General features: G+C 36.5%; 1 protein-coding gene and 1 pseudogene across 1 annotated transcript; one reads left to right on the top strand and one right to left on the bottom strand.

The window, feature by feature from the left end:
- Positions 1 to 91: 91 nt before the first annotated feature.
- Positions 92 to 2,603, top strand: LOC120128626 (annotated as a pseudogene).
- Positions 2,604 to 11,676: 9,073 nt separating this feature from the next.
- On the bottom strand, positions 11,677 to 14,020 carry LOC120128625 (BTB/POZ domain-containing protein At5g03250-like). The gene is made up of 4 exons (XM_039146279.1): positions 13,962 to 14,020; positions 13,596 to 13,665; positions 12,299 to 13,510; positions 11,677 to 12,219 (listed from the first exon to the last, which is right to left on the bottom strand). The coding sequence occupies exons 1-4, from the start codon at positions 14,018 to 14,020 to the stop codon at positions 11,677 to 11,679; spliced, it is 1,884 nt and encodes a 627-aa protein (XP_039002210.1).
- Between the last annotated feature and the right edge of the window lie 2,766 nt (positions 14,021 to 16,786).

Below are 16,786 nucleotides of genomic sequence, written 5' to 3'. Positions count from 1 at the left end.
TAGATTTCACCCTATTTGAGCAATTAATCTTGGGAGAGCATTATCTCGTGAAATAATTTGTTCGAGAACGTTATGTCGAGAGTTTAGCCCAATGCCGGGTCGCTATCCATCACCCACCATCTCCACCGTCTTAACCTCCGGTAGGCAAAACCAGCAGCCAAGCAATCAACATGTTAAGGCAAAGAAAATTTTTTTGGTGAGTTGCGAGTAGGCCTAGCTGTTAACCACGTAATTCTTTTTATACATATAGTTAACAGATAATACATGGATATCTCAACTTCTTCAACACTTGCTTCCAAGGCTTGTGTACCTCTTGTATTTGCTTTATTTACATAATCAAATAAAAACACTGAGCTACCAACAATTTCCAACACTATATGTATCAATGTTTTTTTCTTCCAAGTCCAACACAAAATAGTAATCATAAGCATTTGAAAAATGTTTTTTTTTTTGAATTTGTAGTAATTTTATTTTGTAATGAATGGTTAAGGGCTTTATATAACTCTTTATATTGCTTTCTTTGTTCTTCTGGGTTCAGATTCGAGTCAAGAATGTGAGCCGGCTTTGCCATGCGAAACTGATTGTCACGGTGAACGAGGTTTCTGGACCGACCATTTATGCTCGAGAGGCGATCGAGTTCTCGTCAATGTTAAAAACTATGCAGAATATACCATTTCCATTCATTGGTATGTCATTTACATACATATCTATCTTTATGAACAATATGTGTATATATGTGGAAATGGTTGAATCAATTTATTATTTTTGTGCATGTGCAGGCATGGCTTAAAGCAGTTTCGCAATGGTTGGGCTGATGGACCTGCATACATAACACAATGCCCTATCAAGACAGGACATAGCTACACCTATGACTTTACTGTCATGGGACTACGATGAACACTGTGGTGGCATGCGCATATTTTGTGGCTACGAGCTACGGTTTACGGCGCCATTGTCATTATGCCGAAAGAGGGAACAATGTTTCCATTCCCTCAACCTCATAGAGAAACTAAGATAATCCTAGGTTTGTAATTGGTTAAAGTCACTAATATTTCGAAATTCTTTGATTTGGAGAAATGGGGTATCTGACAAGTCTTATATGCAGGGGAATGGTGGAATTCAGATGTTGAAACACTCGTTAACAGAACCAATAAGTTGGGGTTGCCACCGCCAATGTCTGATGCTCATACGATTAACGGGAAACCAGGGCCGCTCTTCCCATGTTCTTTGAAATGTAAGCTGTAGCTTCATGCTTTTTACCAGAAAAAGAAAACAGTTTTTAAGAAATGTTCATCTTCAAGCAATATTCTAATGTTAAGCAATGTGACTTGTTTTGATTCTAGATATGCTTTCAATGGAGGTTGAGGCAGGAAAAACTTATCTGTTGCAGATTATCAATGCTGCACTCAATGATGAACTGTTTTTCTCAATCGCCGGTCATAACATGACTGTTGTAGAGATTGATGCAGTCTACACCAAGCCCTTCACAACCAGAGTTATCTTAATCGCACCGGGTCAAACGACCAATGTTCTAATCAAAGCCGATCAGCCTCCAAGTTGATACTTCATGGCAGCCAGGCCTTTCATGGATGCAACGTTTCCTGTTGATAACAAAACTGTTACAGGAATCCTACATTACAAAGGCATCCCAAACACAGCTCTCCCATCCATGCCCAAATTACCTGCACCAAACAACACCAATGTCGCCTTGAGCTATAACAAAAGACTTAAAAGCCTAAACACCCCTCAATTTCCAGCAAATGTCCCACTTAAAGTCGACCGCCATCTATTTTACACAATTGGTCTGGGGGCAAACCCATGTTCAACTTGTCAAAATGGTACACAACTCACAGCTTCATTGAACAAACATTACCTTTGTGATGCCAAAGGTTGGTCTTCTGCAGTCTCATTATTTCAACATCAAAGGAGTATTCAAAACCGACTTCCCCGACCAACCTCTGGTTCCTTTTAACTACACTGGTGCACCACTTACAGCGAATCTCGGCACTTCATTAGGAACAAGGCTCAGTAAGGTGGCTTTCAATTCCACCATTGAGCTGGTATTACAGGACACAAACCTCCTCACAGTAGAGTCACATCCATTCCATCTTCATGGGTTCAATTTTTTCGTTGTCGGAAATGGCGTGGGGAACTTTGATCCTTCCAAAGACCCTGCGAAGTTCAACCTCGTTGATCCTCCTGAGATAAATACAGTTGGAGTGCCAACTGGAGAATGGACAGCTATTAGATTCCGAGCTGATAATCCAGGTAAATTTCCACAGAAATGACCCTATCGAAAATTGATACGAGCTTGTTGAACTATGGTTTTTTGGATTATCTCTGCAGGTGTTTGGTTTATGCATTGTCACCTAGAGCTGCATACAATGTGGGGTCTAAAGATGGCCTTTGTTGTTGAGAATGGGAAATCACCCGAAGAGTCTATCATACCACCACCAAAGGACCTTCCACCTTGCTAGAACATTTCGAAAAATTATTACTAATTCTTTCATGATAAAGGAACAAAGAATTTTTCCTGCAGTTTGTATTTATTTCATCTTTGTTCTCTTGTAAACTGCTCCCCTTCTGCAGTTCCAGGCTATTATTTCAGGATCGGAACATCCAGATATCAAAATGCTTTATTTGAGATTGTTTTCCCATTTATGACATACCAAGTTTTCATCAATGAAGCTCTTCATATACTTGCTTGATAACATTCCTTTCATTTTTTCCCGATTTGATTATTCTGACTGTCGATATCATCTAGAAGTACCGTAGAAATAATATTCATGAAAAATATGTTTTCTTTTTTCTTATCGCAAATTGAGAAGTTACAACAGGGTAGTTTTTATACAAGTTTAGTTGAGTGTCCTAGATAGATAGAATTCCTACAAAATAATTTTCTAGAGTTAGTAGTAAAATAAAATATTAATAACTAATCTTAATCGTAATATAACTCATAAAATATTAATAATTAATCCTAATCGTAATATAATTCACACTCCTCTCAAGGCGGGAAATAAATATTAGAGAGACTTGATTGGATGTAATCTCATCGAAGTTAATCATTGGAAGTGCCTTAGTCAAGACATCGACTAGTTGATCTTTTGAAGAGACATAATTTAGTTTTACTGTCCCACCATTCACTTTTTCAACAATGAAGTGTCTTAGCAATACTTATAGCTAACTTACTATCACTTTGAAGCTCAAAGTAGGTTATATTGCACACATCTAGTTCAGTTAGGAGTCTTTGTAACCAAACACCTTCATAGATTTCGAGTGCTATCGTATGATATTCTGCTTCAACACTACTTCTGGAAATCACGACTTGTTTCTTACTTCTCCACGTCACCAAGTTTCCCCAAATAAACAAACAATAACCTGCAGTTGATCTTCTATCTATTAATTCTCCAGCCCAACTTGAATTAGAGAAAATCTTGATTGTTCTATCTTCATGTTTTTTTGAAAATTACTCCATGTCCTGGTGTAATCTTTAAATACCTCAAAATTTGATATGTCATATCCACATGTTTTTCTCTAGGATCATTCATGAATTGACTCACAATGCTAACAGAGAAGGTTATGTCTGGCCTAGTAAGTGACAGATAGATGAGTTTACCAACTAACCTTTGAAATTGGTCCTTATTGGATTCCCATTTTCCCTAAGCTTTAGATTTGTTTCCATGGGAGTTTATGAAGAATTGCAATTAGTCATTCCGATTTCAGAGAATAAGTCTTGAATGTACTTCCGTTGGTTTATGACAATCCCTTTTCTCGATCTTGCCACTTCCATGCCTAAAAAATATCTCAAGGTCCCTAAGTCTTTGGTTTCGAATTCACTTGATAGCAACACCTTCAATTTCTAAATTTCTCCTAAGTCATCACCTGTGATGATAATGATGTCATCGATGTAGACAATAAATATTGTATTTTTCTTATTTGGAGTGGTTTTGACAAATAAAGTATGGTCAAATTGACATCGCTTATAGTTGTCTTGCAAAATTACTTTCATGAATCTGTCGAATTAGTCATGAGAAGACTATTTTAGACCATATAGATACTTCAACAATTTACATACTTGTTGATTTCCAGATTGTACCTATACCCTTGGTGGAATTCGCATATAGACCTCTTCTTTAAGATTATCATTGAAGAATGCGTTTTTAACATTCAGTTGATGAAGTATTTAATCCTTATTTACCGCTAAGGATAATAATACTATTACAGTATTGAGCTTCGCAACTGGGGCAAAAGTCTCTTGATAGTGTACTCCACGAGTCTGAGTAAGCCCCTTTGCCACGAGTCTAGCCTTATATCGTTCAACACTTCCATCTGTCTTGTATTTCATGGTAAAGATCCATTTTGATGCTAACTAGTTTCTTGTCTTTAGGAAGATCAATAATTACCCATGTTTTGTTGCTTTCGAGAGCAAAACGTTCTTCTACCGTCTTCTTCCAGTCGGTATATTTTAAAGCTTCTTCTATAGTCTGTAGAATGCATATGTTGTCAATCTTAACTGTAAATGTCTTAAAAACATATGTTAGTTTACCATAAGAAACAAATTTATCAATATGATGAGTTGTGCATTTTCGTACTCCCTTTCTTTGAGCAATTGGTAACTCACTAGTATCAACCAAAACTTCTAATTACTCTGATCGCCTTCTTCATTTTCCAAAGAATTAAGACCTATTTTGGCTTTTGGCACTGCACAGGTTATGTGAGAACAAGGATGTGTTTGGGTCGCCGTTTGTAGGTAAGAAGATCGGTTTGAGAAATAAGTGGTGAGACCGATGGATTTAGTGTTTTAGAAGAGTCTAACGAGTTAATGGTTTGCTGTATGTTTTCATTGTCAGGTGTGATAGTGGTGTTATGTGGATTTGGTGTTTTTTGGAGATTCCAATGATTGTTTGGTGTATGTTTTCGATGTCAGGTGCAATAATGGTGTAAGGTGGTTGTGTTTTGGTAGGTTTAGTGGGTGAGAGGTTGATGTGTAGTTCAGTATTAACCAGAAAAAAACTAAAATTTACACTCACTCTCCCCCTGTATTTTAGATTTAGAGAAGAAATATTTATATTCAAGGAATGTGACATCCATAGATGTAAACAATTTCTTAGTGGAAGGAAAATAACACCGATAACCCTTTTGAAGAGAGAAGTAACCAACAGAGACACATTGGATTGCCCGGGGATCAAGTTTAGACTTAGTATGGTTATAATCATTAAAAAAATAGTACAACCAAAGACACGAAGAGGAACACTAGTAGTGAACGGTTTAAAGTGGGAAAATTTGGGAAAGAACATCCCGAGAACTTTTAAAACCAAGGATTTTACTGGGCATGCAATTAATGAGATATGTGACATTTAAGAGAGTCTCTCTCTAAAGATATTTAGAAACATGAGTGGAAAAAATAAGTGCTCGAGTTACCTCAAGAAGATGACGATTTTTTTGTTCAACAACCCCTTTTTGTTGAGGTGTATCGACATAGGAAGTGAGATGGACAATTCCTTTTCCTGAAAGAAAGACTCCAATGAGTGAGAAAAATATTCATTGCTCTATCCGACTTAAATATGTCAATAAAACTCTGAAATTGGTTCTCAATCATATTGTGGAACGTGTAAAAATATCCACAGCCTCATATTTATCCCACATAAGAAAGGTCCATGTAGTACGAGAATGATCGTCAATAAAAAAAACAAACCAATGAACATCATTTAAGCTTTTGACACGAGAGGGACCCCAATGTCACCATATATCATTGAAAAAGGCTTGGAATAATGGTATGGAGAAGGAAGATATGTGATGTGAATGTGTTTGGCAAGATGACAAATATCATAAGATAAAGATGCAGGATTTTTATAAATAAAAAGTTTATGAAAAAACTTGGCAAGATAAATAAAATTGGGGTGACCTAACCTAAAATGTCATAAAACGATCTCAGTAGACACATCATTAGGTGATGGGGATATTGAAATAAAGGAAGATACTAGTAGAGGATTTGTGGTTTGAAGGTGGGGCATCAAGAATGTAAAGTCTATCACGATGCTTAGCAGTACCAATCACCATACTTGAGCTTAAATTTTGAAATTCGCAAATATCATAGTTAAATCAGGAAGTGCAATTCAAATCCGAATACAATTTACTAAACGAAAGAAGATTGCAAGTCAAATTCAAAACATAAAGAATAGGAGATAAAACAATATATTGATTAATTCGAATAGAACTACTACTCGCAATCGATGAAAGGGAACCATCAGCCGTTCGGACACTAGAAGAAGAAATTGTTTTTATAAAATTCTGAAAGAAAGTGATATCTCCCTTCATGTGGCCACTAGCTCCTGAATCAACAATCCATGAAATAAAACTAGAAGATAACCGAGCAAAGTTAGGTTTAACCATTGTCTTCTACGAGTCATTTGAAATCGAAATTTGGTACCAAAGAGAACATTTAAAGGATTTTAGAAACCTGATCTCTCATGATTACAATGAGTTACAAATACATATTCCATATTCAAAGACACTTCCAATTAACAGGTTTGCAACTAATTTATTCAAATATTAATCATGATTAACGAGAGGGAGATTCCACGAACGAGTAAAGCAACATCGACAAACGAGGATTGGACGCTAATACGGTTTGGTGAGCAAAGGAGTACTGGCAATGATATACGTCAAAGCAAAGCAATGGTTTGTTGATCGGAACAATAGCGATATCAACAGAGAAAAACGATGAGAAAAACGGTGACAGAAATAATCAGAAGATCAAGACCACTGGCAACTGATACCATGTAGAAATAGGATTCATTAAAAATATGTTTTCTTTATTTCTTAGCGTAATATACAAATTTGTTAGGTATGACTCATAAATATACTGGTAAAGAAGACATGGATGGAGCGGAGTGAGCGAAGCAAACATCAAATGTCCTTATAAAGAAAGTCTCGTAGTGGGGGTTACGATTTGTAAATATGTACCAGAGTTTATTTATTATAAATAGAGATGTAACCTAAACCTATGAGACATTGAATAAAACTTCTAACACCGCCTAGGCACCGAGGACGTAAGCACATTGCTGAACCTCATTAAAATTCTTGTGTTCTTTCATTTTTGTTTACCCGATTCTTCGACAATTGGTATCAGATGTCAGGAGCAAAATTCGAAGTTGTGAAATTTGATGGTCATGGTAACTTAGGATTATGGCAAGCAAGGGTGAATGATCTGTTGGCGCAATAAGGGATCCTGAAGGCTTTGCGACCTACAAATCCGGCGTCGATAGAGGAGGAAGATTGGGAAGAATTACAGCAGCGAGCGGCAGGAACCATACGATTATGCTTGGCGGACGAGGTCATGTATCACGTCATGTATCTGTCGTCTCCAGATGAAATTTGGAGGAAGTTGGAAAGTCAGTTTATGTCCAAATCCTTAACGACTAAACTGTATCTAAAGCATCAGCTGTATGGGCTGAAGATGCATGACGATCATGATTTGGTACAACACGTGAATGTCTTCAATCAAATCGTTTCTGATTTGGCTCGACTTGATGTGAAAATTAATGATGAAGACAAAGAGATGATTTTGTTGTGTTCGTTGCCTCCCTCTTACAAACACATGGTGACTACTCTTACATATGGGAAATAGACTATCAAAGTTGAGGAGATTACTGTAGCCTTGTTGGCTCACAACCAGCAGAAGCAGAATGGATGGGAAAGCTCTCAAGTTGATAGCTTATATGTCAAGGGTAATCGAGACCGTGGACGGAAGCCAGAGAAGACAGGGTCTGGGAAGCAAAATTTCAGATTCAAATATGGGGATAAGAAGACAATTCATTGTTATAAGTGCAAGGAGACGGGACATATGAAGCGAGACTGCCCGAAGTTGAAAAAACATACTGATGAGAAGCGTGATGACTCATCCAAGTCTGTGAATGTGGTCGATGATGACAATTCTGATTGCAATGAGGGTGATATGCTCTTTATTTCAACGACTCAATTGACGGATGTTTGGATTCTTGATTCTGAATGTTCTTATCACATCACGCCAAATAGGGAATTGTTTTCGACACACAGGTCGATTAATTCTGGTTCTGTTTATTTGGGTGATGATCGATGTTGCAATATTGCTGGTATTGGTGAGGTCAGAATTAATATGTATGATGACTCTATTCGGACGTTGAGTGGTGTTTGACATATCCAGATTTGAAGAAGAATTTGATTTCTTTGGGCACTTTGCACAAGAATGGTTTTATCCCTAAGGCTGATGAGGATAGGGAAACCATTCGGATTGTTAAAAGAGCTTTGACTGTAATGAAAGGAAAGATGATTGCAGGGAATATTTATAGATTTTTAGGGAGTACCGTTATAGGTGGAGTTCATTCGGTTGAGTCATGTGATTATACTACCAAACTGTGGCATATGCGTCTTGCTCATCTTTGTGAATGTGGTATGGCTGAATTACACAAAATAAATTTGTTGCATGGTGTTAAAAGTTGTAAGCTCGATTTTTGCAAGTATTGTGTTCTTGGTAAATAGACTAAAGTTCGTTTCAAGACTGTGAAGCACACAACTGAAGAGAATCTTGATTATGTGCATTCTGATGTATGGGGGCCTTCTACAACATCGACTTTGGGTGGATCTAGGTATTATGTTACTTTTATTGATGATTTTTCACGGAAATTTTGGGTGTATTTTTTGAAACATAAGTATGACGTTTTTGAGAAGTTCAAGCTGTGGAAAGTTGAGGTAGAAAACCAAACAAGAAAGAAAATCAAGTGTTTGTGGTCTGAAAATGGTACAGAGTACACAAATTCACAGTTTCTACACTTCTGTAAGGAGCATGGTATTAAGAGACATTTTACAGTGCGCAAGACACCACAACAGAATGGTGTTGCATAACGGATGAACATGTCGTTGAATGAAAGAGCCAGATGTTTGTGGTTGAATGCGGGACTTCCCAAACACTTTTGAGCTGAGGCTGTTAACATGGTGTGTTATCTTATCAATAGATCGCCAAGGGCATCATTGTCTGGGAAAGTTGCAAAAGAGGTATGGACTGGTTATGATGTTACTTTTGATCACTTACGAATTTTTGGTTGTCCTGGTTATGTACATGTACCTGTTGATAAGAGATCCAAACTTGATGCAAAATAGAATGAGTGCATTTTTCTAGGTTACAAGAAAGGTGTCAAAGGATTCAAGTTCTGGGGTCCAATTGCAAAGAAAATTGTGATCAGTAGAGAAGTTTTTTATGAACATCCCATGTTGTAGCAGAAAAAAGACACGCCAGTGGTGAATTTCGAGCAGTTTCTAGTTGAGAAAACAGAAACTTCTCAACCGACTTCTGGTGGTTCCGCCACGGATTATTTGCAGGATTATAGTCTCGCTAGAAACAGGTTGAGACAGACGAATATAAAGCCTCCGAACAGATTGGGTTTTGAATACTTGGTCTCTTTTGCACTTACTGTTAGCAGTGATGATCCAGTTACTTTTCATGATGCAGTTACTAGTCATGAAAACAACAAGTGGATGGTTGCCATGGTTGAGGAGATGTAGTCTTTGAATCACAATCGTACATGGGAGTTAGTTCACCTTCCTGAGGGTAAGAAGCCGATTGGTTGCAAATGGGTGTATAAGAAGAAACCAGCAGTAACAGAAAAAGATGGGAGAATTTCAAGACTCGTTTGGTATAAAAGGGTTTTTCACAGCAGAAAGGAGTTGATTATGATGAAATTTTTTCTCCTGTGGTCAGGCACACTTCAATCCGAGCAGTACTTGCATTGGTGGCTAGTTAGGATTTGCATTTAGAGCAGATGGATGTGAAAACTACTTTTTTACATGGTGATTTAAATGAGCAGATCTACATGCGGTAGTCTAAAGGTTTCACTCAACCTGGAAATGAGCATTTAGTTTGCAGATTGAAAAAAATCTTTGTACGAGTTGAAGCAGTCTCCGAGATAATGGTACAAACGGTTTGACTCCTATATGATCAAGATTGGCTACAAGTGATGTGAGTATGATTGATTTCTATATTAAGAGCCTTGATGATGGTTCTTTTATTTTTCTGTTACTGTATGTTGATGATATGTTAATTGCTGCGAAGAACATGGATGATGTTATTTGTTTGAAAACTTTATTGAGTCAGGAATTTGATATGAAAGATTTAGGTGCTGCAAAGAAAATTCTTGGAATGGAAATTTGCAGGGACAGAGACTCAAGGAAATCGTGGCTATCTCAACGGGGTTATGTTGAGAAAATGCTAAAAAGGTTTACGATGAGCAGCGCAAAACCAGTTAGCACTCCATTGGCGAATCACTTTAAGCTCTCATCAGAACAATGCCCTAAGACAGATAAGAAACCTGAAGATATGAAAAAGGTTATGTATTCTAATGCTGTTGGTTGCTTGATGTATACAATGGTATGTACTCGTCCTGATATAGCTCATGATGTTAGTCAAGTTTGTAAGTACATGTCTAAACCTAGTAAGCAACATTGGGAAGCAGTCAAGTGGATCTTTCGGTACTTAAAGGGTATTGTGGGACATGAAATTATTTTTGGTAGTCAGCGGGATAATCCTTTGGTTGTAGGATATGTGGATTCAGACTATGCAGGTGACTTGGATAATAGAAGATCTATAACAGGGTATGTCTTTACTCTTGGTGGAGGGCCTATTTGTTGGAAGTCTAATGTTCAATCTGTTGTGGCACTATCTACAACTGAAGCTGAATACATGGTAGCGGCTGAAGCTGCAAAAGAAGCTTTATGGCTTACTGGTTTAGTGAAGGAATTGAGTGTTCAGCAAGGTGGAGTTCAGTTGCTTTGCGACAATCAAAGTACTATTCACTTGGCTAAGAATCAAGTATATCGTGCTAGAACTAAGCATATTGATGTATGGTTTCACAAGATGAGAGAGTTGGTTGCATCTGGAGAGATTTTGTTTCGGAATGTACATACTGATGAGAATACCGTTGATGTTCACCAAGCCAGTTACGACAAACAAGTTCAAGCATTGCTTGAACTTGTTTAATGTTTCAAGTTGTTAAAGAAGTAAGATAACCCAACTCACATTGAATGTTTCCTAAGGGGCATGATATTCGTCAAGGTGGAGATTTGTTAGGTATAGCTCATAAATATACCAATAAAGAGGACAGGGGATGGAGCGGAGTGAGCGAAGCGAATATCAAATGTCCTTACAAAGAAAGCCTCGTAGTGGGGGTTACGATTATGTGGGTTGGGGGTGTGGGGGTCGCGCCCCCGTGGTACGGTACATGGTTATATTTGTAAATATGTACCAGGGTTTATTTATTATAAATAGAGACATAACCTAAACCTATGAGACGTTGAATAAAACTTCTAGCGCCGCCTAGACACCGAGGACGTAAACACATTGCTAAACCTCGTTAAAATTGTTGTGTTCTTTCATTTTTCTTTACCCGATTCTTCGACAAAATTTAATTGAGTGTCCTAGATATGATAGAATTCCTACAAAATAATTTTCTAGAGTTACTAATAAAATACTAATAATTAATCGTAATCGTAATACAACTCATAAAATACTAATAATTAATTCTAATAGTAATAAACTCATAAGCACTAATGAAAAATTCTGAAAAGAATCGAGATTTAGTTGTATTTATATAACATCAAAAGGTATCATGATACAAATGCCAGAAAATAAAACGTATTTTTCTATTAAATGACCTTCAAAGTTCCAGGTACCACCTCAATATTTTCACAGTTTTGTTGTTTGTTTACCGATGACGGGGTGGCTCTAAGATCGGATGGCTTCGATCTTTTCGAACAACAAGATTGTGACTTATTAAATCCTAACCTTCTAGTGAAATTCTTCCAACTTCTCTTGGCCTTCACCAGCTTCTGGATCTCCTCTTTCATACTCGAACAATCCTTTTCGAGCTCACAAACACGATGCTTCACATCATCCTCGCCATCAGTCGCATTATGTTCTGCAGAGCCTATGGTAGGATGAGACTCATATCCCTCGACTCCTAAGTTTCCATTAGGTTTCGCTGAGTTTTCAAGATTATCAGAGAGAAAGAACCATCCAGAAATCGATGTTCGTAGTCGTAATTGTTCGAAGAAGAGTACTTGGACGATTACTCGAAGTGGTAGCCTCTCATTCTGAGCTGCATGTGTGCTGGCTTCGATTGAGAGCTTTTCACAGTTCATCAATCTACATAGTTGCTCTCGTTCACCATCTGTAATCCATGGATGTGCCTGCAAATTGCGGATTAATCAGGGTCTCGTACCCTTAAGAATTAACAACATTGAAATCAGCCATGGGAGATAACACTACCTTCAAGTGTATATCAATTGCATGATAGAGGCCATCATCAAGTTGTCTAGCATAATCTGGGATTCTAGCAGCAAGTGCCTCGAACTTGGGAAGCTTGAAATTAACATCCTGCGCTACTTCTGCTAAAAATCCGTCTACCAGACGGGCCACCATTGTCATTGGCCCTAATGAATCGGATCTGTTCATTAATTGCTCCTCCTCGACTATGTTATCCGGAGTGGCTATAGCTGAAGCCTGCTCTACTAACAGGAAATGATCAAGAATTCTCTGAACGCGGTTTACATCGTAAAGAGTCTCGGAATAACTCATATTCGGTATGAGCAAATCGACAAGTGAAGCTTGATCCAACTGTGCTCCGACCCTCTTCTCCAAATTTTCTCGGCATGAAGGACTTGCATGCAGTACCATAGCCGTACGAAGCAGTCTAATGAGAAGCTTGGATGATGTGACTCCCTTCTTGTTGGGCATTAATCCTACAATCTCTTCCAGGAGAACCCTTTGATCAGCTTCTGAAGGTTTCGGAATATTTGTCCCCTGATTCGCATCGTCGAAGCTCGATTGTCGATTCACCAAGGGAAGATACCTCCTAGCATAGTGTGCCACTGATGCAGCAATGCTCTCAGGCCTCGTGCCTCTTGATTCAATAGCTAAAATCAGTCTTTTATATATCGGTAGACTAAGGAACGTTACGTCTTCGAACCACCAATTATCGCCCGTAGTTTTCGTCTTGGTTGGGGTTGATATTCCGTTCCATAAGCCATTATTTTCCGGACTTTGCTTGCTCTCACGTCCCACCAAAGGCCATCCGTATATACTCGGATCTTCACAAGCCTTCATTGCCAACGAATCGATGCACCTTGACACAATGTGAAGCTCTTCAGCATATGGCATAACTTCTTCACATGCTTCAAGAGCTCGAATCGAATCCGCCCAAGTACCAAGCACTTCCTCGAGGAAAAACTCCGTTTGCAAAACGAGATTCTCATCTCCGTTATCATCAGTCATCTCGAGGTACTCTGCTGCACATCGAACGCTAACGATGTTGTGTGCAGTGAGTTCGATTTTAACGCCATAGCAAAACTTTGATATAAGCTCAAAAGCTTTGGCTCCACCTGGTAAATCATCAAGCCTCAAACTAAAACTCGCTCCATCACCTGTACAACATTCTTCAATAAGCTTCCTTAGCATCCCACTTCTCGAAAGCAACGGAAACTGTAATCCATATTCAAAACGAATCGAATCAACTCAACTCGAAAAACAACCATTTCCAAGACCATATATAGATGAAGTAACACACCTTGTGGAGATGGAAAGACATTTCTCCAATGTAAATGTCAACATCATTAGGAAGTCCAGATGTACATATCCTGAAAAATAAAATAAAAGGAAGAACCGTAATATAAAAAACATCAAGAAATCACACTTTTTGATAATCCAATTCACTGTTTTTGAATCTTAGAATCTCATGAACTAGAGATGTAAGCCTAAGAATCATATATACATTCTTGTTATAACATGTTCGGCTACGAAGAAGATACGATCAAAATAAAAAAAATCCAACATATTCGTATATATCCGACACTGAAACCAAGTAACATAAGATTTTTCTTTTCGAAAAAAAAAACAATTACCCAATGTAAAAGAGAAGAAAAGAAAAGCTCACCAAGAGTTGCCTTCACGATGAAATGTTTCAGGCTTGGAACCCAACCTCAAGAGCGCCATTATTATTATTATTATTATTATTATTATTATTATTATTATTATTATTATTATTATTATTATTATATTTTTTTACGTTTTTGATGTAGTTGACAAAACCTTGAAATCATGAAGAAGAAAAAAGACGAAGAAATGAATGAAGAATCGTTGTCAAGGTGAAAGAAAAAATTATTAACAAAACATAAGAATAGAAGTTAGCGAGTCTAAAGGAAACTCGTGAAGAAATATAAGGGCGTTGTTTCCATTTGGCTTCCTTGTGACTTACCACTTGACTTTCATATCCTCTTTTTTCTGCATTTATTTAATCACATTTTTATTAATCAGTCTTTTTTTTATCATCCGCTTCCAAAGTTTTTTCCCAATTAATTTTAATCGATGTGAGACATATACTTGATTTTAGTGAATAAATTTCTCAACGATACGTCTCCCAATAAGAATGTAAGTTTATTATATCTTATAATTAAAATAAAATTAATTAATCTTCCTTAGAATTTTTTCACCATTTAATCTTTGATTCTCATAAGATTATTAATAATCTGATATGTGATGTACTGGCATATATAAATTTATCAATCATTAATAAATTAAATGGTTAATATATTAGTATAAATTAATTTATATCATTATTTAATTTATTAACTGTGTATAAATAATATTGTACCTTTCCAAAGTTAAAGACGTTATTATTTAATGAAAAATTCCATTAAGTATTTTTTAAAGAGTAACCCTTCCCAGATTTGTTAGAAAAATTACTCCTAAGAAATGCAGGGTAAAATCTCGCGTTATACAGAAAGCAAGGTACGGCTGACGTGGATGCACTTTTTGCAGAACGCTATTTAATATTGATATTAATGACCTCAAGTTATGCAAAATGTGAGATTTACGAGATATCGATTTATTGTGGCAAAATTTATCGCGAAGAAAACGTTAAGATTGAAATTTGAATAGATTCCCTAACCTCAAGGTATTACTTACCTCGCTTCAGGGGCGGTGTGAGGACGACTATAAATTTGGACCCCTCATTCCCGAATTCCTCACATCTTCTTCCAAAAAATCTCTCTCTCTCTCTCTCTCTCTCATATTTTCTCTCTTATCTATTTAATTACGATTATTATGGCGAGATTACTTAAGCTTGATTGAAGGCATGTGTTCGATTATTGGCGGATAAATCTGGAGGTAACTTTTATTTATTTTTTATTTTGAACCTTTTTGTTTATTTTGAATCATTTTTTTTATTTCTTTATTCATTTATTTTGAATAAATTAATGATTTATTTATTTATTTTGAATTATTTATTTATTTATTTATTTGAAGGGATATTAATGTTCGTGACGTTTTATCAACCGTTTCTCAAGACCTCATGATGATACTCTTCCATATTTGCACGAAGCCAATTTTGGTTATGTTAGCACAATAATAGGCGTTTCGAAGTTGAATCCTCCATTGATAAATGTATTGCTAGAACGATGGAGACGACTATTATTTAAGATGTTGCATTTCATCTTGGGCTACGTGTTGACAAAATTACTGTTACCGGTGTGGCACTTGGGAACTGGAAAAGCTTGTGTGAGGAACTGATGAGACTTACTCCGACATATGACAATTTGGATGGAGAGAATATCATGGTTAAATTTTTGGAAGCTACCCACCAATGGTTCTTCTGTAATTGAGGTAATTTTTATTTATTTATTTACTTCAAAAAAATTATTTATTTATTTATTAAAATTTAATTAATTAATTATTTATTTATTTTGAATAAATCATTTATTTTATCAATTTCGAATAATTTTTCAGTTATTCGCTTTATATTTATTTTGCAACGATTTGCTCGTGTTGAGATTTTATAAGTTATTGGGGGATTTTGATGCTTGATAAATCCTGAAACAAAGTGCATTTGGTATGGTTGTGTCATCTAAGTGTTTTGCGAGAGTATAAATCTAAGAGTTAGGGATTGACAATGTTGGCCTTTTTCATTCCGGAAGCTATGTAAAGTTGTTAATCCGAACAAACAAGTGATCGGAGGTTGTATGATGTTGTTACAATCGTGGGCGTAGTATCGAATGTCATTCTTACAACTGATTCCTACACAACCGATCTCATTTGAATTTCCACTACTTCAGAGATAATTAATAATAAACTATATTTATATCTTTAAATTATTATATGTTTTTTAGGGTTTTATAAATAATTATATTTTATTATATGAATGATAGGTGGACTGTTACACTAACTCACACCTACCTACTAAGAACTCTGCATGATTTTATATTGTTTATCGATAAGATGGTTGTAACACCATAAATTTTGGGTTAGTAATTTAGGGTTTACCCGAGAGATAAGTGTACATCGTAGAATATATAATTCAAGTCGTTGGGCTTAATTGGGTTAAATTTTGGGCCCAATTAGTCATTAGAGGGGATTTTTGAATGGTAGAAAGATGAGAAATGACCAAAAGCACAATTTCTCCATTATAGAGGATAGAAGCTTTTATATCTCTCATTTTATCTTCTTCTTTTCATTTCTATTTCTCTCATTTTCTCTCTAAGCTCCATAAACTAAGGGAAAGTCTTTTGAGCCATTTCTTGTCTCTTTCATACTTCATTTTTGTTCTAAATCCCTACAGTAACATCCTTTTAATGAATCAAAGCTTTGAGTTATTTGGTTGCAAGAAAAAGTAGGGGTTTTTACCCAAATCAAAAGGGAAGGAGTTGGCTAAGTAAGAAGCTTCATTTCTAGATTCAAACATCAAGGTATGTATTTTTAATCCTT

Source organism: Hibiscus syriacus, unplaced genomic scaffold (assembly GCF_006381635.1).
Source record: "Hibiscus syriacus cultivar Baekdansim isolate YM2019G1 unplaced genomic scaffold, ASM638163v2 tig00110482_pilon, whole genome shotgun sequence".
Lineage (NCBI taxonomy): Eukaryota > Viridiplantae > Streptophyta > Magnoliopsida > Malvales > Malvaceae > Hibiscus > Hibiscus syriacus.
The sequence above is the reverse complement of the archived record's forward strand: the minus strand, read 5'-3'. Positions and strand labels throughout refer to the sequence as shown.

Excerpts from the sequence above, each read along its gene's own strand:
- LOC120128625 (XM_039146279.1), bottom strand. The coding sequence starts at position 14,020 with ATGGCGCTCTTGAGGTTGGGTTCCAAGCCTGAAACATTTCATCGTGAA. Across the intron at positions 13,666-13,961 it reads CATCGTGAAGGCAACTCTTG|GATATGTACATCTGGACTTC; the intron begins GTGAGCTTTTCT and ends TTTATTTTTCAG. Across the intron at positions 13,511-13,595 it reads TGTCTTTCCATCTCCACAAG|TTTCCGTTGCTTTCGAGAAG; the intron begins GTGTGTTACTTC and ends TATGGATTACAG.